Source organism: Trachurus japonicus, chromosome 14 (assembly GCF_045865225.1).
Source record: "Trachurus japonicus isolate A0001 chromosome 14, Traja_1.0".
Taxonomy (NCBI): domain Eukaryota; kingdom Metazoa; phylum Chordata; class Actinopteri; order Carangiformes; family Carangidae; genus Trachurus; species Trachurus japonicus.
This window is the reverse complement of record NC_140920.1, coordinates 24,323,193-24,349,501: the sequence shown is the minus strand read 5'-3', so window position 1 is coordinate 24,349,501 and position 26,309 is coordinate 24,323,193. Positions and strand designations below refer to the sequence as shown.

The following is a 26,309-nucleotide window of genomic DNA, read 5'->3' as shown; positions in this document are numbered from 1 at the left end:
ATGTCATTTACCGCAGGGAGACACTGACACACACTGCATGTAGGTAAAAAGTCAGACTGGAAACAAGCTGTTTTGCAATAGATGTCTGACAAATAAAGTGTGGTCCACATCCACTCCACCTCTCCCCGTCCTTGAAAGGAATTAAAAACACATCAATAATCACTAATAGTATCATTACCTTGCTACTGTATCTATTCATCTTAACTGTTTTCGACAAAGTACAAACTCAAAGAGATGCAAACAAATCTTAACATCATGCAAACTAAAAAAAGAAAAAAAAAAAAAAAAGAGGAAAAGGATTTTCGTTCAGATGCATCCTGAGGTGGAAGATCATTTTGGTCCACTTCATGTGACGACAGGTTATCTTACAGTACATTCAGCTATGTCACATCTACAGAGGAGAAGTTAAAGGAGACATCCAAGTTATAGTCCATAAGCTCTTAGTGTGTGGGTGGGACACCTGAGGAGGTGTGTTGGGTCCAGTGAGAAAATGTCTTACATTCCCTTGAGACGTAACAAGCTCCTGTCCTGTCTCAGTTAATGATTTCTGTCCAAGAAAAGGGAGGGTCTGCATGAATAATAAAAAACCCTTCTCCCTGATTTGCATAACGCAGCATCTGTACACTTTCTCCTTTAGCGCTGTGATACAAACGATAAGTCTCCCCAGGATGGACAACAAATTAGAGGGCAGGGGAAAATGTTGTCATGTTTCACCTTCCAAGCAAAGTAAATTGAACTATTCTCCTCTGGCCGGATGCCGTCAGGTCGATCTCCAAACTACATCCAGCTGAGCCTCAAAATCTTAAAGGTTAGGGCAATGTATCAGTAACAAATACCATCACATGTACAGAGAGTCAACCGCAGTAATGCAAGCAATAAAAACAAATCACATTATCAGTGTTTATGATGAGAGATGATGCAAAATATACAACTTAAGTACAACTATGTTTAATGTCCTATGATCTGTCTTACCTAAAAGAAATCAAATGTCATTCCCAGATTCGTATGTGATCTGTTTTGAGCCAGTCAACATTCATTTTTGGTAGATTTCCTCCACTTATGATGGATAAATATTTGATAAGGAATTCGTATTTTCTTTGGAATTTCAAAAGTTTAAATCTGAGTTAGCAACCAGTGTAAAAAGACTGTTGAATGCCCGTATGTGTGTTTCCATTTGTGATGTGTTTAACTCACTCAGACAGAAGAGATGAAGCACTGACATTGCTCAGTCTTGTCAGTGATTCTTATCTCTCATGTGTGGGTGCATTCAATCCAATTTGAAACAGAATATATACGTATATTATATATAAAAAAAACTGCTTAAACATTCAGAATATCCACAAGTAGAAAGGCATCCAAGTTTGGTCCAGTTTGAGGATTTGTCCCTTTGGAGTTTAAAATACTCCAATTAGAGGATAAACAAGGAGGAAAAATGGTGCAGAGGGAGCAGGTTTAGAGGGAGGAGGAGCTCTGGCTGTAATGTCTCAGCAGCAGCTGGTCGTATTCAGCCTCAGAGGCCGGGGACAGCGAGGGGGGCGAGCTGCCGTCGGAGCTCAGGGATGAGTCTCTGAAAGGGGAGGGAGGCGTCAGAGCCACCAGCTCCTCCATATCCTTAGCTCGCCTGCTACTCACGCAAGTCCCGGCCAGGTGCTCGTACATCTTACCCGGTGGTCGATTCTCACAGAAATTGGAAACGACCGCCACCTCTGCGTATGTGGTGACGGTGGAGGGGGCCGGTCTGCTCCTGGGTGCGAGGTACTGGGCGGGGCAGGCGGGGGCGGCGGCGGCGGCGGCGTCTGCACCTGCAGGCAGAGGGGTGGTGGAGGTGGAGGTGGTGGAGGTGGGGCTGACGGGCGCTCCCCCAGGCAGCATCATGGTGTTGAGCTCACTGATGTTGGCAGTGAAGCGGTTAACCACACAGCTGATCTGGTCCATGATGGTGGTGCCCTGAGTGTGACCGCCGATCATCCCTATGCCGATCTCCCCCACGCCCACAGGAATGACACTGATGTCCCCGCCGTCCGCCATCCCAACATCCTGGCCGTTGTCCCCGCCTCTTCTTCTGACCCCAGAGGTGTGTTCAGGTAGGTAAGTGGGTAAACCTTGAGGCTGGTCTCCATCCTCTCCCCCCTCCAGACCCCTGGCCTTGGCTGCATGCTGGCTGACGGAGGAGGGCAGGGGCGACTGGGGGGGCGAGCAGGTGAAAGACTGAGAGGCCGGTGGCTCTTCGTACTGCTCCGTGACAGCAGTGTCTGCAGGTATGTCCCCTCCTTTAGAGAAGGGTTTGATGATGGCTGTCTGGTTTGTCTCCACTGTGTCCTTTTTCTTGACGTGGAAGGACATCCTCTTCCACAGGTTTGGTCTGTAGGCGCGCTCGTTCTGCGCCCAAGTCATTGACTTCCCATTGGAACTGCAAAATAGAGAGGCACAGAATAATTAGCTCCACACCGACTTGGACGTTAGGTTTTAAATCTGATAACAAATGTGAAAGATCCACGAAATACATGTGTGTATGATGGCAGGAATTAGTGTATAAGTATTACACTGAGAAAAGATGATCATCCATCTACCATGTATTTCTCTACCATCCCCCATTCTATCTGCTACAGTCTGTGTAATTTTACATCTTCCTCCATTTTCCTTTATCTTCCTTAGAAAGAGAAATCCTTAAAGGCAGCGGGTCTCCTGTGGGAGTACTTAACCCAAATGAGGTAACCTTTTGTCAGCTCGGGGAGCAGGGTTTTTTTTCTTTCTCAGCTTCACATCCAGCCTGTTACAGTGGATCCAGCAGGGCTTTCATTTCTATACATTGACTCGTGGGCAGAAATAACTGAGGAAATGTATGTAGCTGTAAGGCCATGTCTGCCATCTCTATGGACTTCTAGTCCTTACAGGGAGAGTGTGTAGCCTCCACCATACATATTTTTGAAAGCATAGCCTACTTATATTTATGCTCCCACAAGGCCAAAATAGACTCGTTATAATAAGGCAATATAATACTCCAGTCCTCATAATATGCCAAATAAAAGGCCACATATTGCAAAATAGACATGATCTAATTAGAGCCAATTTGAAGGGAGTATGTAGGTTTTGAGTGGCTCAAAACACTCTGCTTTCATCAGTTTATCTTTGGAAAACAAGAAGATTAACATCTTTCCCTTATTTTCAGTGACTAAATAAATAATGAGGGGGAAAGTAAAAGCTTAAAAAGGCAGTTAAATGTGTTTAATTTCCATGAGCTGAATTCAATTTGTGCAACTTGCTCTTTTATTTACACTTAACCAGAAATACTTGAGGAAAAGCTTTCTTCAGAACCCTTTATCCATCAGGACACATGTGTTTGAAACAATGAGGAGTTCATTTGTTGCAGCTTAATACCTACTTTGGTCCTCTATATACCTGATGTCGTCCTGTGCAGAGCCGCGGCGTCGAAACAGATTGGCCATGCTGCTGGTGGACTTGCCGGTCTTGGCAGCTTTCTTAGCGTCACCAACATGCATGCGCACCACTGTGGATGTGGTGAAAGCGCTGCGGACATTTTTCTCCGGCTTGGCGAGCATGATGTACACCTGTCAACGGAAATGACCGACAAATGTCTATCAGCATACAGATGTAAGGGTGCAAAGATGTTACAAATTCATTGTGTGTATATTAAGCATGCGTTTCAGTTCTTTTTACCTTTGGGACAAACATGCAGCAGAGAGCCACTGTGGCACTGAGGCTGACACTGAAGCACATGGTTATGATCTTGTAGTTGGAGCCAAAGTAAATAGGAACAAAGGCCAGCCAGATGATGCAGGTGGTGTACATGGTAAAGGCAATATACTTGGCTTCATTGAAGTTAGCTGGAACGTTACGAGTCTGCAGGAGAAAAGCAGTGGAAGTTGAGGTGGAAAAATTAAAATATGTATAGAGGAAAAGTAAAGTCAGAAAATTAACACCTCCACTGTGACAGTTTAATGGGACAGCTGAAGTACCTTAAAGGCGTAGAAGGTGCAGCTGAGGATAAGCAGGCCATTGTAGCCCAGCGGCGCCACCACCCCCAGAGTGGTCAGGTTACAGATCAAGTGCACCTCACGGATACTTGGGTAGTCATAGATCACCTAAGAGGAGGCAAAGGGAAAGGTCATTCCACTTAAATGTAAATGAACATCCCCCACATTGGTAAACACATGCACATATACACGACGTATATGCATACCTGCGGTGGCTCTATGATAAGAAGTGCCACAATAATCCCCAGCTGCAGCAATATGAGTAGGAAGGCGATGACCAATTGTGCGCAGGCGGACATAAAGCGAGGTTTCTTGGTGCAGATCTTCTTCTTGCTGCCTGCCAGGATCCGTGCTATACGGTTGGTCTGGATCAAAAATAGATCAAGTGGTTATGCAGGCGTCACTTCATCGACTACGGATAACACTGCTCGCACTGATTCATAATAATAATCCCCCTTTTTTTTGTGGGTTCTCAGATCTTAAACACCAACCTCAGCCCACACACAGATCCTCAACTTCTACCAAACCTCCCCTTACACTTGGCAAACAGCCAATCTCTGGCTGTAGCTCTTCTACTCCTGCTTCTATCCTCAGATGCCCTTCTCTTGATGCTCAAAACACAGGACTAGGCTAGCAGACAAGTTGTCCATCAAATGTGGTTGTGCAAAGGTAGCATGGAATGATGTCAAAGGATCGTGGTCATCATTTTCATCAGCTGCCATCCCTGAACATTTTGCAGTCCTGTTTAGCAGATTCCTGCACCCTCTACCTAACCCTTTAAAAGCAATGAAGCTGATGATGGAACCACATGATATCTGACTTGCAAGGTTTTGCAGGAAGAAATATGAACAGTAAGATGCATTTGTTCCAAAAAAGCAGAAAAGAAAGTACCTTGGTGACCAAGGCGGAGTAGCTCATGGCGGGGGACAGGCCGATGCCCAGCCGCTGGAGGTAGCAGTAGATTATGTGGGGCTTGGCGATAAGGCTGAAGGTGCACAGGTAGCCCAGACATATTCCCACCAGGATGATGTAGCAGAGCTCACGACTGGATGACTTGACCACAGGCGTGTCCCAAAACCTACAGATGAATTCAATCATATTTACTGCTGCAGATTCAAATCCCTAAGAAAATACAATTGAAGCAATGGGAGAGACTTTATGGTTTCAATGAGTTATACGTTCAACCAATAGCAGTTTACCTAGTAGACCACTTTTGATCCAAAGATACTGTTAATTTTTATATTACTGTTGGATTATTTACAAAATGTATTTACAAATTATTTTTAACTATTTGACCCAGTGTTAAATACAACATGCTCAAGTTTTGCCATAAAACTGTCACAAATATGCTGTTGTAATTACAAATAGCATATTATCGACAAGGTATATTTTTTGTATTTTGAATATAGGTAGTTACATTATCATTACTGTCTTTATTATATTTGTATATGTGGAATAGTGCAATGCAACTCAAACATTTTCTGTGGGGACAATAAATTATTTCTGATTCTAAAATTAATAAAGACAAATAAGGCAAAAGTATAAGATAGTATAAGAAAAGTATAAGTAGTATAAGACTTTACAAATATATATCATTTTGACTTTTGAGTAAATACCCAAAACTAATAATAACTGAAAAATACCAACACTAACACTGGGTCAGAACAGCCCTTTGTGTGTGGGGATTTTCCACCAGTAGATTTTGGGTAAAGTTGTTTATTGCTATCCTTGGATCAGCTTTGACCCACTTATTTTCTGTTTGCATGCTATTGTAGCTGTTGGCTTGATGTAATTACTTGATAAAGACAGAAGTAACAAAAAGTGTAGCCATGAGTCCCAGGCAGGAGAAGACCACTGCAGCGATGGGCTCCGGATCCCCCCAACGCACGTATTGCACCGGGATCGGCTCACAACCTCAGAGAAGACAGGACACAGACAAGTTCAAACAACAGTCCTATAGAGAACAGATGTCTGATCATATTGTATCATTAACCATCACATGTAACAACAATGTAATGTAATTATTAGGTGTAAAATCTTCAATCTGTGACAGTGGGGTCATGTGAGATCAGACAAAATAATGTTTCAGTGAGGAAGAGAAGAGAAATCGGAGAGCGACAGCACAGAGTGAGAACAGGGGGAACGCACTGCTGCTCTCACATCAAAAACAGGCTTCCTGGGTTTTTCAAACCACAGAGGAACTGTGGAATATTGTGGGTAATAATAATAAGTGTTTACAAAAGGGCAGGAAAGGAGTTTGAAATAGTTTTGACAGACTTTGGAGTTAAGGAATCTAAGCTTAAGCCAAATCCTGTATTCTGGCAGGGATCTACAGTCTGTTTGTGTGTAGTACATGAGTATTTGTGTTCATTTCTACTGTGAGACTGTGTTAGTTCAGAGTGTTTCCGTGGCACCGAAGATGTGCAGGGGATTGTGGGCGCACCGTCAGTGTGTGACCCAGATCGGCGGCTCCTCTGGCCTGTTTGGAAATTGTTCATTTGCAAGTGAGAGACACATAAACAAAGTTGTTTACCAGTGAGGTCATCGGTGGGCCAGGAGCCCAGGACACAGGCTCGACAAGTGTACTCATCAGACACAAACTCATTCTCCTTGCAGGGAGTGCAGGTCCAACAGCAGCTCACCTCGCCTTTACGGATCACCTGGAGACACACACGCACACACACACACACATGCTCGAGTATGAAAGGGCGGAAAAGGTCTCAAAGCTCCAATGGCACTTTCCTGTAGCTAATCTTCCACTCTGACTGCCCTGTGAGCAGAGAAATGAGGATTTCTTCGTCGGGGGATCAGAAGAAGAAAAGGATGTATGGAATCTCAATGAGCTTCATTACTTCAGCCCTTCGGCGTACGAGCACAGAGGAAAATGCACTAAGGAAAGTGGAGGTATGGATGGCCGGTGGTTAGTTATTTAACACGGAGGGGACGTAGCCTCCTGTCACCTGCAGGCTTCCACAGACAGGAAGTAACTAAGTCCTCAGTTGTACCCTGGGACACTGTCATACCTTTACACTTCAAGTCATTTTTTTTTCTAATAAAATGACTGCACTTTGATATGAAGTGAGCACAGACTCCTTTGTGCTCTGATTGAGGGAATAAAGAGAGTGTGGAGGCACTGACAAGGTTAGCAGAGGTCACAGAGAGCTGAGCCGTGGCCTGGTGGTGCAGCGCAGCCATGCAGAGCTCCTCAAAGACTCATGCACTAGTCTGGAGTTTTGAGTTCTCCTCAAGTTGCCACTTTTTTTTTTTTTTTTTACAGAGAGTCAGTGTGGAGTGGAGTGCATGGGGAGGGTTTAATCTTAGAGACTTTTGGGATGACGAAGAGGGGGCAGATTGCATTATTCTCCATGATTTGGAGAAGCTGAGGGGAGTCAGAGAAGCCCAGATGGGAGATGATTAAAGCCTGAACAAAGAGGTTTGCAGAGTCCCCAGTGGGGTAGTCGAGGATCCGATTGGAACGATTTTGTACGTTACAATCCTGTGGGATCAATTTATGGCTGTTGTGTGGGTCTTGCTTGGCAGTTTCCTTCAGTAAAACTATGTTCTATTCTCTGGTGCATGAAACCACGTATTTTGGAGGGAGATCATAACAGAGCGGCTGCCAATATTAGCAAAAACTGAATTTCTAAATTGAATTTCTGTGATATGCAACTCGGTATGGATGTAGACTTTGAATTCAAATCATGTTCAGCTTGACGCCGTGGATATATGCTTTCCAGCATGCATCCAATTAAAAGGGGCAGGAAGAATTACCGCATTTATTTTTATTTAAATTATAAGAAAACTGAATATAGCTTGTTGATTTCAAAGTGTTGTGCTGTGGAGTGGTTCACACCTTGATCTGTGCTTTCTGACAGGGCTCAGAGCAAACCGACTGGATGATTTCAGTATTGTTACTCCAGATTTCCTCATCGTTCATCCTCAGGCCACCCTGATCCCAGCTTCCCACGTGAATGTAAGCATACTCGTCCTCGCCGATGTGCTTGAAGTTCATGATTTCATACCTAAGAAACAAATGAAACACATACGGACACATTTATTATTTCTTTCTGCTCTTTGATTTCACCCCCCTTCCTCCCACCATGATAATCCTTACCTGCCAGGTGAGTCTCCATTCTGGTCAAAGTGGATGGTCTCTCCAGATACGCCAGTGAAGTTAGTTTTCATCAAGAAATCCAGCAGCTTGCGTCCGTCAATGGGCCGCATGCTCTCACACAAACCCTGGGAGGGGTTAACACAGTTAGTACTGTCACTCCCAATGTGAAAACACACAGATACAATTACATATATGTTGAGATTACAGAAGGAAGTGTTTACAGAGAGATGGCAACCATTAATGGAGGTAGTGGGAGAACAAATGGATTGATAATTTAAAGAGCTTTTCTTCTTTGTTTGTTTTTTGGTACTGAGCGGGCTTATAGGTCATAGCCTACTCAGAAGTGATTGATAAAGATATGTACGTGCTGATGAATTGATTGAGGGAACCCATGACTGATACTATTATTTTTGATATATTGTTTTTGTTTTGTTTTTGTCTTGTTTTGTCTTTTTTCTTTGTTTGTTTGGCGTGTTTTTCTTTTATTTTTTATGGTTGCTGTTGTTTTTGATTTCTTTTTTCTCTTTTGTCTTCTTAAATATTCTAAAATTTTGGATTTCTGATTTATTTATTTTTTTACACATGTATATAAATCTACAAAAACAAAAGATGATTGTTTGTCTACTAATACCAAAATGAATTGTCCAAATGGTTGCTGAATTAATATTGTAAAAGTGGTTGTGAGGAAATAATAAAAAAAAGAAATTGAAAAAAAAAAAGAAAACACACAGATATGCAAACTGTTCACTCTCATACCTTATACCCCGGACAGAGCGATTGCTGCATGGTGTGTAGGCCGTGAGCCATGGAATAAATGGCATTTATGACAAAGCCCATCTTTGTGTCTTGGGCGTACTGATGGCGCAGTGACTCTCTCCCTGCGGAGAAGAACAGAGACCTGCTCATCACTGTGATCCCTGTCATCTAAACTGATGGTAAAACTTTTTAAATTAAACACAGACTGAGACATGTGCAGCCTGTTCTGTGTGGTACTAACAGGTGCAGGTGCGGTTGTACATGCTGCTCTCCTGTGGATGCCCCCTCAGCCTGCACTGGAAGCGGTGCTGCCAGAACTCGGGGAACCAGGGGTTCCTCAGGTTGGCGTCGGGCTTCAGGTTCAGGTAATAATCATCGAACCAGGTCACGTAGGCCGACTTCAGCTTTATAGTGATCCCACCGGCAGCTTCCTTCTCGTAGCCGTCGGTCACATCGTACCTGTCGGCCCAGCCGTCACTAGGTAGGAGGTGGAGAAAGGTGAAGACAGACAAACGTTAGAGTTAGAATAAAGAGAAAAAAAAATCTACATTTGGCGAGAAAGCTGCTGGGCTGTAAAGAGTACATGTGTAAAGTGTAACATATAATTTTAACACCTTGGAAAGTGTTGCTCAATATTGTGTACCACACAGGGACTTGACTGTTTAGACAGCCCTGTCACCTGAGCTTCACTTGTGGAAAATGTTCTGTTTCATGCCAGGAACAGCTGGTAAAGCTGACACATTGCTTGATAAAAAAACAAGCAACTTACACTTGCAATTATCCTAAACAGGGAAACAACCAAACGAGCAGACAACTGCTCTCACAGCAGGGCCGCCCCTCTTTATCTTCAAGAATCTCTTCAAGACTCATCTTTTCAGAGAGCACCTCCTCTCCCAGCACCTCTGACACATTAACATGACTAACTACCACTTACGTACTATTCACTTTTGGTGCACTTCCGGATTTATTGAACAGATGAAGCACTTTGTACTTGAACCAAGGTCTCCTACTGCGGTGGAGCTTTAGTTATGTCCTTCATTTTTAAGTCACTTTGGATAAAAGCATCTGCCAAATAAGTAAATGCAAATGTGGAGGCAAAAATGAATCCAGACATTTAGCATCATGTCAAAGAAGCTGGGTTGTGAAGTTGACACAAGGGAACAGCTCCCACCTCTTGGTTCATAATTACAGCCAAGACTGACATCTTGAAAAAGCCCAACCCAGGAGTCCATGGAACAAATCTTACAGCAACACGTAATTCAAATTAAAAACCGATTAAAGGCAAAAAAATATATATATTCAAGGAATCAAGGTTTTAACTAAATGAAACATTAAGGTAGAGCACATTACTGTAATGGTTTCAAGGAGACAGATAATAGTCTATGTCTAAGATGGCAGTGAATTTTAATGTGACCGGCTGTAAAACACTTTAGTTGGTGCTTATGACTCTCTGAGACCACGGCTGCACAGATTGAAGGTGGCAGGTGGTGTCGTCTAAAATGAACCTAATGTTTGCTCTGCAGAGAGTTACAGCAGAATAAAAAATTATCAGGATGACTCAGACACCAACACCAGACTCACTGGGTGACGCGATATAAAAGAAAGTATTTGCTGTTGAAGTTGAAGAATTGCGACTTTTCTTTTTATTATTTTAAATAATGTTCATGTGCAAAGAAATCTTGTAATAAACCTCTGAGGGATCAACGGCTGTGTCTTCTCTGTTCAGCGAGTTGTTTTGTGCGAAATGCTTTGTTGTTTTGTACACACTTCCATGGTCACATAACTTTGTTAGTAAAGTTTGTGTCTGGCTGATGATTAATTAGATCTCTGTAGACTCACTATCTGCAAAGTCCATTGAGACCCTCTTGTAATGAAGAGCATATTGATTTTGCTTGACTTTACCAACAGGAGCAAATATCTAATTGCAGACAGAAACCTTGCCTCGCAGAATCACGCTGTATGTGTGAACCAATCTGTTAATGTATTTTTAATTCTGGCAAAGACAGATTATAGGTTGATTTGCAACATGGGAATGTTACATAAGTGATTCTGCTTTAGTTTAATTGTACAGATAGGAAACACCTTTTGATTATAGTAACAAAATAACACCTGATGCTGCTCTATGAAGTTTAAACAGTAGACCAACACTAGATTGCTGCGTCTGCAGACACATCTGAGCTGCTATTTATTTAAAAAAACAAACAAAAAAAAAACTGTGGGCTTGGACTCAATAAGCTATCTCATCAGTGAACTGTTTGAAAAGCTTTCTACTCCATCTATTAATATCTCTCTCTTGTCTACAGTCATCAAAGACAGACGGTCGATCACACCTCCACACATGTGCATATATGTAAACACGCAAACCTCGCTGACACAAAGCAAACGTGCTGTTCTCCTCCTCGCCAACGAGGAAAGGAAAAGAAGTCATTTTTGAAAACTTCGCTAACCAAGCTGGAGTTACACAACAGTAGTGTGGGTGGATTTTTTTTTTCTTTTTTTATGATGCCTGGTTCTCTGGGTGAGGTAGGAGATCATTTCATAACACATCCTTAGAGAAGTGAGCACAGAAATGGTACACTGGCATGAAAAAAAGCAGGATGGATATGAAAAGCATGGAGGGCTTTGACTCTAGATAGTTTGAATCACTCTTGAACGAGAGCTCTGAAACCCACACATCGACCTGTGAGGGCAATATGCTGTATGCTGCATGTTGCTACACCACCTACAAGCCTGAAGACACACACAGACACACACACACACACACACACACACACACACAATATGCTCTTGTTTCACCTCATCCAGCGTGAAACTTGTCAACTTTCCAGTCAGATGTTTTCTGAGTGGACACTACAGCTCTGTAGTGGGACATAAGGCTGGAGACGAAAATGAAACTAAATGACATGAGAGAAAAAAGGAAAAGTGGAAGAACCATTTGAACCAGCGAGAGGAAAAAATACTTGCATGGCTTATGTTTCCAGCTCAGTCAGGTGCTCGCAAATGGCAGTGTTTGCAGATGGGAAGCCAGTGAAGGATCATGTTGCTTTGCTAATGCAGTCTACATCCTCTCAAGACCCTTACAGACAGATTGCATTGACATTGACTGTAGTTAAGCAGACATGGCTAAGGATGCAGACTGACTTCTCTTCTGCTAGGCTATAGGCCTACTCCCTAGTAGCAGTAATTAGCACTGGGCTATTCTGCCCTACAAAGCAAAAAGGCAGTAACTGCAGTTTTGGTCGAAAATGAGTTATTATCATTTTCATGACATTCAAGGCATCCTTTGTTATGTGACAAAATATCTTATCTCAAATGTGTGTCGTTTTGGAGAAAAATGGTAGTCGTTTTTACAGTAACTGCAAAAAGCCCTAGTGAAACAAAGCAAGAAGGCAGTAACTACCGTTACTCTGTCAGTTACTGTACTTTTGCTTTGTTTTACTTAACATAAAAACAACCGTGTTGCCACAGAGTGAAGTTACTGTTTCCATGTTTCCCATACCCCGGTTTCCTCTTCTGAATATAAAAATATATTTATGATTTCCGATATTTCCTCATTATCATTACTCAATCAAAATCATTTAGTTCTGCCCTGTTGAATTGGAGTTAGCCTAACTTGCCTATATTGCTTCAAAGTGAAGTTGACAGTGCTTTAAAGTTAATGTGATTTGTTGTAGATATAGGCGATACATTAGATAAACACACCCAGATACACATTAATCTAATATTCACACATAAGAATGTGGTACTATTCAAAATAAATTGTCCTAATTTGGGCCTTGATACAGTTTAGGAATGTGAGACACTTTAAGCAGCAATTTCAGCACCAGAATTTTGGGGTGGAAATTATTGGCCTAAAATGGTCAGATTACTTTGGGTTTGGTATATCCATGTTCAGGGAAACAAATGGTTCCAATTAGTCCAAATACAGTGTATCTAACACACCTAGAGCACAAGTTGTGACAGAATAGTTTTTGAAGAATTTGCAGTTACTGCCTTTTTGCTTGGTATGGTGCCACATTATTGGCAAGTAATACAAAGCAAGAATACAGTAACTGCAAAATAGGGGTAAAACATCAAATCAAATGTGAGAATTAATATATACAAAGAATAAGCTAATACAAAGTAACAAAACTGCCTCATGTCCAATAATCTACCTACAACTACTTAGGCTGGACAACAGGATAACTTTAAAGTCATTTTTCTCAGTTCGGAACTCTGCGTAGTTACTGCCTTTTTGCTTTGTAGGGCAGTATAGTAGCAGTAGGGGGGCATGGTAGTGCAATGGGATTAGGGTTAAGGGCCTGCTGACTTCCTGTGTGGAGTTATATGCTGGGTTCTCCAGCTTCCTCCCACGTTTAAAGACATGCATGCTACATGACTCTAAATGTCCCATAGGTGTGAATGTGAGTGTGTGAGGTTGTTTGTCTCTATATCTCAGCTCTGTGATTGACTGGAGACCTGTCTACCCACACGGAAAGAACCTATAGGTTTTAATATAGCTTTGAATATATGTGACACACATAAAATTGGCCATTTTCATATACACATACAGTATATGTATATTAATTGAGTGCAAATGTTTGACTAATCTTGTAAATTATTTTAACTAATTTTTAAAAATTCAATTTTGTTTTTTGTTTTGTTTGTTTGTTTTATGTTTTTAATTAATGTGACTATGTGTTGAAACTGTGCTGTCATTCTTGGCCAGGTCTCTCTTGCAAAAGAGATCTTGGATCTCAACGGGACAAACCTGGTTAAATAAAGGTTATAATAATAATAATAATAATAATATGCTAATATATATGGTGCATATATGCAGCATATACGTATGTACAGATAAACTGCAAGGTTTCATATATGCGCAATGCATATATCCTCATGAGGATATATGTGCATATATGAAACCTATATGCAGTTTATCTGTGCATATATGCACCATATGCGTATATATGAAAACGGCCAATTTTATGTATATTCAAACCTATATTAAAACCTATAGGTTCTTTCCATGTGGGTAGGTTGGACCCCGGCCTGTCTCTATGTCAGCTGGGACTGACTCAAGCCCCTCAACAATCCTGCATAGATACACATTATAGCCAATATGTGGGTAGTAGTAGTAAGTTTTTTGACCTAATCCGAAACAAAGCAAAGATGTGATAAACGGATTACACCTTGATTAAAATATTTTCAATTTGGATATAATAGACTTGAACAGTTACATTTGAAGAGAGGTTTTCTTTTTTTCCCGACCAAAATGAATGACCATTGTCATAATAGGCATACACAACAACCTTCATTTCTCCATGGACTTCTATATAAACAAGCTGAAGACGGACAGTGGCTTGGATACAACCCTTCAAAACAGGCTTGAGCAGTGCTGGCAGACAAACAAATAAATAAATAAATCTGCTCCTTCTATAAATGGAACCAAAGAATGCACTGCACACACATACACAAGCCTGATGACAAATCCTCCAGGCTGACATGAACAGGATTAAGGATCTATAATAACGAGAGGCGTGATGAAGCCAATGAAGAGAGGTCAATAACACTCAGTTTGAGGAAGACACAGCTCTTAACTGGACATATACACAATAGTGCATGCTCATGTGTGGGTGCACGTGCATCAAAATGAGACAGGAACGTGTCTCCTCCTCAAATGCACATCACCAATCTAATTACCTTCAAAATAGAACAGCAAGGAGAAACATCTTAACGATTTAACTATAATTTCCGGTAATGAGCAGACAACATCACACCTGTCTGGCAGCTCTGTGTGGAAATATGGATTACAGAGGACTTTTTTTTAACAATATGTAGTTCAAGGTTATTATATGTTTCCTGCTGTCAGGTTTGAGCGACAGCCTACATGTGGCTCCTAATGAGGAAAGGCATTTATAGAACACCAGGGACGAGAGTGAGCCAGTGAGCTAAACCTTAAAATAAAACGTTATTCTCGGAGAGAGAGTGAAACCTCCTGCTACAACAACCCCCTCTTCTTTCCCGCTTATTTTTTTCCCCACATGTTTTTAATTGAGAACGTTTTTTCCTGCACTGTATGACCAGTCATTAACATGTTCTCTGCCTAAATTAACCTAAGTGACCTAATAGATAATATGCAATATCTGAAGTGGTGATAATCCCTGGGAGAAAATTCAGCTAATGTCATTGGTTTAATTTTTTTTTTATTATTATCTAGGACTGGATGAGGATACTTCATAGCTAATCATACTGGTAAACCATCGCTGCTTTATCTATCAATTTTTCTATATACTTTGGTGGCTTTATATGGCTAACATCTTAATCATTTTCTTGGATTATTGTTTATTGCTATGACTATGACAATCACAATATAATACTATTTAGTACAGGCAGGTTAAAATTGTGGCATTCTAAAATTGCAATAGACCAAGACACATTATCTAAAGGTGAAATGTGTTACAACAGACCATCCATGAAACAATGTGGTGCTACAGAGATATCTTAGCCTACAGACGTGTTACAGACAAAAAGGAAGTGAAATGTAAAAATGATCATTTCAACTGAAGAAGCATCTCATGTCACATTGTTCATCTCTACTATTTGATATCATTTACTATTCTAGAGTCTCAGATTTTAGGGATTGTACATTTTGAGGGGGGTTGAGAATTCACTTCCCCACTTGAGTGCCTAAAAATGTGTTTTCTAGCTGATAAATGTTCTTGCAGGCAACATGTTGCTGCTTCAATAAAACATCTGAATGAATGAACATTGTTTGGAATAGAAAATATAAACAGTACAAACTGATTTTGCCTTTTTAATAATAGTAACAAGTGTATAGAACATGAAGTACATCTGCTTTATAAATCTGAAGATAAGCAAAAATCTGAATCTCATAAACATGTAGGGTATAGTGTCAATGTCAAAAGTTTTGAGTTAAATTACCATTGAAAATACCTTGATTTTCCTCGACCACTGTGAAGATGATGGATGCGATGAAGATGATAGTATGGATGATGATGATTAGAGGACAAAGATGGCCCAAATGACAAACACATCTTGAGCATCTGAAGGAAGTCTGGGTTGAAAATAAATGCATAACACTAAGAAACCTCAAGCACAAATATTTCGGTCAGTTATTTTAGCCTCTGATAAAAGCAAAAGTTCCCATTATTATGAAATGCAGTCGTTACAATCCACCACTCACCTTCCAAGCAGCAGGAACTCTCCCACCAGGCGCAGTCTCCTCATGGCCATCAGTATGCCCCTGACCGTCATGCCCTCACAGAAGCAGGCCACCACCCTGGCTTTAGGCAGGTGACCTCGCAGTTTCTGCAGCAGCTTGTCAAAGCTTTGTTCCCCTGCGTTGCTGTATATCTTGTCGGAGTGGGCGATGCAAAGTCCCTCCTTTGCTGCCATGTCTTTAAATGCCTCCATACCGCTCTCTCCATAATTACCTGTAAAAGGGACCAAACGAAGGGACTGGTGTTGAAATATGCACAATACTGCACACAAAACCCAATTAAAGCAAACAAACTGACAAACTCTGCAAGTCATTCTTTAACTAGATATTTTGCAGTTGCTGTTTTATGTATTTGTTTACACTTTAAAAAAAACCTACATTTCCAGTACACTTTGTTCACAATGTGATGTTGTACAAACATTTGTTTTTAATGTTTTGCTCTTCAAGCTTTCACGCTGTGCGTCATCTGCACAAACACACAGAGAAAGTGCACGCACATGGGTACATAGTCAAATCCACTGGTGTAATGCAGCACAACACTTGAGAATCTGATAATTCAGTCCCTGTTATGGGAACTGTCAGGGGTGAGACTTCTCTGTTTTTGCTGGAAATGAGGTCACCTAGTTTCTGTTGCTTTGCAAGTGTTCTCTCACTCTGGGCATGACACTGTTTGAGGCATCCTTTTCATCACTATGTGTGAATTTTACTCCCATATGTGACATGCCTCCTTGAGTGAGTTTCATACTTTCAACTTGCTGCTGATGTTACTGATGATACTGATTACTGCCTTCATTACATTTGTTTTATTCTACTCTTTAAAGGTCTAATATTGTATTACAATGAGGTATGTAGGTGGTATATCAATATTGTGTGAGTGCTAAAGTGTGCAACACACAAACGTGTTAGTGTGCCTTTAAAACGAGCTGTCTGGATTCCTGTTACTTTGCTATGTCACAATGAAGCAGTCTCCACCTCCAGCTACGCTGCCAGCACAGCCCAGCTGGACCCAGCAACAAGCCTGGATTTACTTTCTCTGAATGTTTACTTGAAATCTGCTATATTCTCATTCAGTCACTCAACTCGTCTAATTGGCTGACCATTGAGTCAGCCAGTCAGAAGAGAGCACCAGGGAGAACCCAGAGAGAGGAGATGTAAAACTACACTGAGATGTTTTTGGTACAACAACAAATATACATGGATCTTCTTATGAATATAAGAATCTTAAATACAACACCAGAAAAATGTAAACTAAGGGACCTTCCATTCCTCTCTCTCTAAATCTTGCAGGCCTTTTTCTATGTGGCCAACTTTTGTATAGAAGAATTTGTTGCCCATAGGAAAAGGAAAAAATGCAAGGGAAAGTAGGTTGCACTGCACTCTGTTTCATAACCACAACTATAACCTCTGGAGCTACAGAGGATATGAAATTTCTGTATCTTTCTTCTTGAAATATAAGGACAAAAAACACCACATATCAGTACTAACCATTTTTCAAAACAATGTTTTGTGTTTTGTTGCTGATTTTGCGAGGAAGCTGATTATCATGTATTGGCTCATAACCCTTGTAATTAATTTATGCAAATACCCCTCAGATTAGCAAGCAAGGTGTGCCTGCATTTGACAGCAAGGGTGTTATAATTGTGCTGTTGGACAACCAAGGATGTGTGATATTATATATTAATAACCATCCACAGAGCTCAGAAACCAAAAAACAAAAACAGATGCTGAGCACATTAAATCCTGGGTCATTTTACACTGTGTTTGTTTATTTGTCTCATCTCTACTTAGCAAACTTGTATATGACTGTCTTTGTAATGTCAGATTCAGTAAGGGAAATGTGTGTACACGGAATAGTATCATTTGACAACATCCCACTGCCTGCTGGATTTGAAAAACAAAAACAAAAACAAGCTAGTGTGAAGCATGACTGTTAAAACATATGTCTTTTTATAATAAGAGATATATGAGGTTTTATCCTGAAAAAGAAGATTTGGCATGCAAAATACCTTTCATTTTAAACCCCCCTCTACAACAGTTCCAGTATAAACTGGAATAATCCAGTCAGGATTTAGCACTTATTCTTATCATGAGGGATTTATTCCATAAACATAATGGCCTTCAGGCACCAAGAGGGTAAAACAGAAACAGTAAAACGATGGAGACACTATGGGGCATTTAGACTGATACTGAAAATGATGCCAATAGCATGTGTTTTGTTTTTGAGTAGGTGGGATTAGTGACTCAGGGACTGGATCTGTTGAAGGTGTGATAACCCTGTGTGTTGATATTGCATGGGTCCACAGTCAGGGACAAGGATTTCTTTGAGGAGAGAACTAGAAATCAGCCTTACAGTATATCTGTTCTGTTATATACGATGCAATTACTTGTGGTAACAAAAAAAAGAGAAAATGTAAAATAACGCAATTGCACATAGCCTTTTAGTCTCATAGAGAGAGAGTGACAAAAACTACTGAAATAAAATGCAAATCTGATAATGAGCAACTGCTGTAAAATGTGACCAGTGGCTGAGGCGTCACTGAAGTCAGTGGACAGTGTGGTGTGAGAGAGTTCAAAGCCCGTGGCAGATGTTCCCTGGGAAGCTTTGCCAGTGATGAGCAGCATTACAGAGAATATATAAGCAGAGCTAATTTCATATAAAGTTCATATTCATGACATAGATATAATGGCCTCTGCTGTAAAGTCGGTGGTATTACGGGGGAGTTATTTTATGTATGTGGCATTTACTTTATGCTTTGATGTGTGTGTGTGCGTGTGTGTGTGTGTGTGTGGTTGTGTAGCTATATAAAAACAGGCACAAAATGATATATGAGGTTCGGCCTCTATGCTGCCCTTTTTCAAGAACTATAGAAACTAGAAAGAAGTGAAACTAAGAGTTGAAACAAGGACAGGCACAAAAATGTGAAGACATGTGTTTCTCCATTTCTCAGCCACTGAATAGTGTAAGCCTCACAAAGTTATGATTTACAGTTGGTATTATTGTATTGGACGGCAATAGTTTGAACAGATGCAACTGATAAACTGAGAAATTCAGTATAATTGTCATTAATCCTGCTTAATCGATGTGTAAATATGGATTAGCGACAAAGAGACAAAAGGTAAATGTCACAATGTCTGAATTACACACACACACACACACACACACACACACACACACGCACACACGCACACATACAGTCTTACCCTCTGTGTGAATTGCGGACACGTAGCTCCAGCTGTATCTCTTGACGATGTCCACCATGGCTCTGGCCTGTTGCATATCTGATGGCACTACCCTCATGAAATATTTATACAGACTCTGTTGGAGAGAATTTACATGTTCACAAGTCTGGCAGTTTATTTGGTGTGTTTTCATTTTGACAGCCTGTCTACCAGTCACACATGCATCCATAAGAGCCCCTACTATACACCTTATTGCATGTATGCTTCACTGTACATTGACTTCCATTGATTCAGAGGGTATAAAGAAATGTTTTTTTGAAAACTGTCCTTGAGAGTGGGTTGGGTAAATCTATCACGATGAAAACGTGTCAGATTTTCTTGTTGCCATAGCAAATTACTGTAAAGGTTGTGTTACTTGTATTCTGTAGAATACAAAGCAGACACTCTCTCAGAGCTTAGTTTATAACGACTGAAAATAAAGCTTTTTTTTCTGCCTTGATTTTCGTAGCAGAGTATATACTGTAAGTCAACGTTTAAAGTTTGAAATGGTCCCAAACTGTGACGTTAATGTTTTTATCTCACCTTGTCACTGAGATCCATGCTGGTGGCTGAGTAGGCTATCTGCGGGATGTTGAAGAGCTGGAGGAGATTCTGCACCTGGATGGCCACAGAGCTTGATCCAGGTCCAATCAGACCCACGATGGGCTTCTTCCCCTGAACCAGTAAGCTCCCCGCCTCTGCAACACACCTGCCCTGGCTCTCCTCCTCTTCGTGGGACACTAGAGTGTCCCGGATGAACTCAATACTCTGCTCGAGTGCCACTGCCGAGTGCCAGCATGAATCCCTGGTGCAGAAAAGATGGAGTTTACATTTTTGTTTTGGCAAGCAGGCCGAGAACAAGAGGTGAGGATGGCTTAGAGTAGCCAAGTGGATTCTTTTTTTAAGCACACAGTCTGTGCCTCACCAACCACTCGACAAAGACAATTGTTACAGCAGCGAGAAGATTGCAACTCCAAGTTCAGCCAAAGCTAATGTGAGGTTACATCAGGCTGAGTCAGTTGGAGCAAGCTGCAAAGTTCCAAAGACTTTTTAGTACAAAAATCCCCTGGAGAGATAATTCCTGTATCCTGTACTGTAGGTTTGTTGACAGGACACAGCACCAGTGATATCGCTCTCATATAAACAATGAGCTGTGCATTTTGTTTCCATTTTGCTTGGAGAGACCGTTACTTCACCACCAAGAAATTATGACAGGCTTGATTTTTGAGTTGAAAAAGTCTGAAGTTCTAATTTACTTCAACCAAGTCATTGTGTTTTTTGCCTTTATTATTAAAGGAGAGTGGAGAGACAGAAAAGTCCAGCACAGAAAGAAGCAAAACGGTCACAGGTTGGATTCCTGTATGATGCCTACATACATGGTGCATGCTCTACTGGGTGAGCCACCTGGGTACCCCGGTTACCTGTCTTATATTACTGGCCCAATTCCTCCAGCCACCGTCCATCTAGCTCTTCCAATCCCTCTTCAGTTATAGTCTCCCTGGAAGTTTGCCTGCTTCTGCAAGTCTCCAGTCTGTCTTCCTCTGCTGCCTAATAACACCTCCCCCAGACCCTCTACTCATTTAAAGGGACTCATACCATCTGGCTTTGTCTTATTGGGAATGTTGGACTTAAATTAACGAGCATTACTTTGAAAGAAATTTGCAAGCACTTACTTAAATGCTGTTTAGGGGAAAAAAATCCAGATGCACCAGCAATCAAGCTGTTTGTTCTTCTTTTTAAAGTCGGGTAAAACCTTTTTGTCTTGCTTGAATGATTGCTGACTAAAACTACACAGCAATTTACATAATGGGCACTTCACAGTGCATCGTTTTCAACATTGGATTTGATTTGTGATAATCTTTCTGTAATTAGCTTGCCCAGTTGTTCTGGTCATTTGTGGAACTGCTTGTCTCCTTGATTTGATTCCAGCCCATCTAAAGCGATTTATTAGTTTGCACAACAAACCACAGGGTATTATCCAACTCAAAGTGTGTTATCATATATTCAAACTTTGAGAAGGTCACTGTAAGATACACCTTGTTGTGTCACTGTCAGCCAAACTATGATGAGCCACAATTAGTTGCAAATTAGCCCCTCTTAAGTGTCTCTCATGATCAGTAAAGGTCACAAACAATTTAATGTTGCATTAGAGCAAAACAAGGCGTTTTGTTATTGGTTCTGACCTGATCTCACAGCCCAGGGTGATATTTGGTAGAAGATTGGGGTCTGCATTAATTCGATCCAGAGTGTGCATCATGGCCTCTACCCTCTGGATCCCATACTGCTCCCGCACCGCACCGCACTTTCGCTCGTGGACCTGTGCAAAGTGTAACACAAATACATTATTATTAACATTTCTCACACCTGCTGCACACATAGAGAAAATGAGCACACAGACCCACACACCCACCCACACATACCTTGTCTGCAGGTGGTTGATGGTGGACAGAGAACAGAGCTCCTATAATGATGTCACCGGGTATATGTGCCAGTACCCTTCTCTCGTTGTTCTGGGCGTTGACCCCGACCGGGTCTCTCAGGCCCAGCCAGCTCAGATCAGCTCCAATTAACACACTCACTGCCCACAGCCTCACGTATAACCCCGGTCTATTTCCCATCCTCGTGTTCCTCCTTACACTTCCTGCCATCCTCTGTCTTCTTAGAGCTGAGGTCCGGATCAATGTGCTGTCTTTGGCATGGTGCTGGAAGTGCTGGGGGTTGGCGTTAGATTCCTAATAAGGATAGCGACAGGAGGTAAATGATATCAGTGTATAATTGTTTACCAGACAGTACACAAAGAAATCTTTCTGTCAAGTATTTAAGCTGTAATATTTTGAATACCAGAAAAAGCAGGTTTTACTAATTAATGTCTAATCATCCTCCCTAAAAATGAAGCTGCTGTCCATGGTGCTGATATAATGTAGCACTATTTCATTTAAGGTAGCCCTAATCCTTGCTGGTGGTCCTATCAAGTATTAACAAACTATGTACAACTAACTTATATCCTTATTACTGAGCGCTCTACATTCCCCCAAACTGACAGACAACTTGAGCCTACCTCTTCTCTGCCAGCTGCTTTGCAGATGCCATTCCTTCAGAGAGCGTTTCCATCACAGAGGAGCAACAAGACCAAGTGCTGCAGGTTTCTGCTCAAGCTCAGTCTGGTGCCTGGCTACAGCACACTGCAAATAGCAGCAGATAATATAGCCCGTTATTGGAACATGTTTGACTTACTGACGCACACACACCCCTCCTTCTCCTCAGCCTCCTCCTCCTCCTCCCCCTCCTCCTACTCCCAAACAGTGGAGAGCATGGAGCTTCAACAGTGACTAAATGGGCTCAGCTATGGAGAGCTCAGACGCACGAGCCGCGTGCTAGTCGTTAAAAAAAGAAAAAAAGAAAAGAAGGAAGTAAACAAATACACAAATCTGCAAATATAAGGATATAGGGTAAGAAATGACATCAGCAAAGATTATTAAGCTTATTTTGGCAACAATTGACGGAAAACCGTCGTTAATCTGTGGCGACCAGTGCGAGTGTGAGATCCTCATTCTACCGCAATTTAAGTTAAAAAGAAACGATCGATTACTATTAATTATTCATCAGATAGCTTTACAGTAATTGGAGAGCTACAGGTAGCCTATAGCCTAACACCTCCACTTACCCACCCATGATGTATGTACCCATTATGAAATTAGCAAATTAGCCCTTTGATATGAAATCTACATTTAATATTAGTTAGGTTTATCTTGTGTCACTTTCATATTGATTTGTAATCTCATGTTTTTGATTATGTTTTTTGACTCTCATGTGCTCCAGGTCGTTTTGACCTCAGTCTGAAATATAAAATTTATATTTTATATCTACCCAGCTTGGTGCTCCTCCATGATTTTCATTCTAGCTGTCATTACCATATGTGTTTTCAAAAAGACAGGCTTGGGTTGGAGCAGATCTGAGCTGAGCTGGATGGAAAAAAACAGCGCTCACAATAGAAGAGAGAGAAAATTATCCTTTTATGCACTTCCACTGCAACTCTCTGCCTCTCCTGCCTTAGGTCACAATGACCCTGAATATAATTAAAGGTCAGTTTGGTAAACATACTGTATGTCTAACAAGTGCAGCTCATATGTTTTTCTTGATTTAAACACCAGAGTCATTCGGTGTCAGCATGAAAAGCAGCTGCTTCTTGTAAATTGCAGAGAGAATCTAAAAATTATAAACTATAAAGGTAAATTATAATTAGTGAGGCACACATAAGGTTTACATTTTCACTTGTGTGACTGTGAACTACTAAAGTCATAAATTGTCACATGCTGCTTTGTGATTAGTAGCTTCAGCAGCAGATGCACAGTGAGTCAAATATCATCTCAATGACATCTATAATTATTGAATTTAGTGTGTTAGGAAATGCAGTCAGCACATCATTGGTTGAGCTCAGGTGGTCGAGTGTCTCCTGCTTTAACTTAAGGAGGCTGCACTTCTAAAAGAACAAGAGCAAACTGTTCAGTGCAGTAAGTGCATCTATGACAGAGACAGAGGAGGCAACAGCTTACATGTTAGTCACAGTGATTCATTTAGATTTTAGATGTTTAACCAGAGATTTGTTCACTTTGCACAAACAGGTGAATCGAGTGGTTTCCGGTGTAACAGGATTAAAGTAACATGTAAAAGTCACAGTTGGCATAGTAACAGTGTTTCATGTTTCATGTCACCAACATTAGTTACCTAGAGAGACCAGAGGAAGAAGTTCACCCTGGTTAACTGTGTTGACTGAATGAATTGAAACAGTCATATGGCGCCCTCTGGTGGAGACTCGTCTGCTGTCATTTATTTGATTGCCACAACAGACATGCTGTTGATGTGCATTGGTCAAAATTGAAGTCAAAACTCTTCAGACAGGCACACTTATTTATTTAAAAAAGGAAAAAAAAGAAAGACTGATGGCCAATTTTTCACACCTGCAACTGCAACTATCATATGTTTTCGAAAGCAGAATATTAACAATACAATGAAACACTGCTGATGGTCATCTCAGCTGACAGCATACTTGGGCCCTGCTTGTAGTTTTTTTTTAAAAGAGTTATTCTGTTTGGAAACATGGATGAAGGAAGTCAGGTTGGTGAGGAAAGAAGAGTAGCAGGGAGAGGGAGGACGTGTGGAGGACAAAGGCAGTAAAGACCAGCAGTCTCTGGTGGAGTGGTCTCTGATGAGATAACAACAACAATTAATGACCATGTTCTTCTCTCCGTCTAAGAGAGGCTGGTTTACTGGAACAACCAGATCTGTACCCTGCAACAGCTGCATCAGTAGTATGAATTTACATCACCATGCAATACATATACTGACATTTTTAGATCATGTAGATTGTTATGAACAGCAGAAGACAAAAGGCAGCAGTCGTTGTTGGCAGTGTAATTGGCAGTAATGCAGTATAACTGTGTGAAATGGGTGCAGACAGAAAGTATCACTTTAGGAAATGTGAATCTACAGTCAGCACTATGACAACTGCCTACAGAAACATAAAATAAGGATGAGATAGTTGGGGAAGCTGTGACTACTGTAGGTGACAGAACTCCTGTATTGTATCAAAATGTACAGGTAAGATGTAAATGGTAAATGGTAAATGGTCTGTATTTATATAGCGCTTTTTACTATACCTGTAACGATACCCAAAGCGCTTTACAGTACATTGCATTCACCCATTCACACACACATTCACACACTGATGGCGGTAGCTGCCATGCAAGGCGCTGACCACGACCCATCAGGAGCAAGGTGGGTAAGGTGTCTTGCCCAAGGACACTACGGCAGCAACCGGGACAGAGCGGGATTCGAACCGCCAACCCTCTGATCATAGGACGACCCGCTCTACCACCTGAGCCACTGCCTGTCTGTTCAGTAACCAGACAGGCATAATGTCAGATAGGCTGCACTGAGGAGACTGTGAATTTACTGCATGTTAAAGAGTAATGGAGATGGAGGCCAGGCAAACTGCACATATTCATCTTTGTGGATGGGGGAAGTATGGAGGCAGGAGTCATGACTGGCAGTAAAGCAGTCTGCAGTGGCACAAGTCAACTGTGCAGGATTACCAGGACTAAGTGACTATTATCCTAAAGTCTATGAGAAGATCTGAATTCAGCACAACAGAGTGTGAAAGTGAAGAAAACATAAAGGATATTGAAGCAATTTACAATTTTGCTGTATGTCTGAATGATTCTATGTGTATTTACTTCAGTGCAGTCAACAAAGTGAAAATGTGTCACTACTCTATGGTGATTCTGATTCTATGATACAGATTTATGTGAAAGTTCTTCAAACTTCAAAGATAAAAGTCCATCATTAATGTAATGTTCCCTGCTGTTTGTGGTTTTTAGATCTGTGGCCGTGGAGGAGCGGCTGGTGCTTTGGTCGATCAAGCTTATTTTGAAACATGTATGAGATGTTTTAGTGCCTTGAATGAGTTCTGGAGGTGAAATCAGCTGTTTGGTCAAAGATGCATGTTGACAACTCAGACTTTCTTCAGAGGTTTGAAAAAGTTGCTTCAGCATTCACCATTGATTCTTATCAACAATTGGGGGAAAAAAAACAAATTCTCTTTCCCTGTGAGTATCACATGCATCACAACAACTCATACCATTAGACTAAAGGTCAGAGGTCAGGATGCAGGTGAAGGCAGTCATGTGAGACAGCTTTACTTAGAAAGCTTGAATGACATTCATAGAAAAACCACATATTCCTGCCTGAGGCGATGGCTGCTTTACAACACTTTACTCACAGCTCTTTCTCAGTTTCTTGTCCTCTGCCCTAGATGATGCTGGAGGATATAAAGTCATCATGCAGCCATATAACCACAAATGTGTTTTTGGTAACACATAACTAGACACCAAAGTTTACATTTTGTCATATATTCACATTTCACATTTATGTAATTAAATTAAAGTGTCACTTTCACACTTTGATGTGAATAGGAGACTAAATATGAAAAATATCATACACACAT

General features: G+C 41.1%; 1 protein-coding gene across 1 annotated transcript; it reads right to left on the bottom strand.

Moving 5' to 3' along the window:
* Window positions 1-1,258: 1,258 nt before the first annotated feature.
* Window positions 1,259-22,515, bottom strand: grm5a (glutamate receptor, metabotropic 5a). The gene is given in 20 exon segments (XM_085798454.1): window positions 1,259-1,767; window positions 1,770-1,854; window positions 1,856-2,410; window positions 3,400-3,569; window positions 3,679-3,861; window positions 3,978-4,103; window positions 4,202-4,360; window positions 4,887-5,073; window positions 5,792-5,909; window positions 6,529-6,655; window positions 7,849-8,017; window positions 8,110-8,234; window positions 8,866-8,987; window positions 9,107-9,342; window positions 16,052-16,301; window positions 19,289-19,403; window positions 19,850-20,111; window positions 21,490-21,623; window positions 21,727-22,038; window positions 22,365-22,515. Coding segments are annotated over 19 exon segments (3,666 nt in total). The 5' UTR covers window positions 21,955-22,038; window positions 22,365-22,515; the 3' UTR covers window positions 1,259-1,452.
* Between the last annotated feature and the right edge of the window lie 3,794 nt (window positions 22,516-26,309).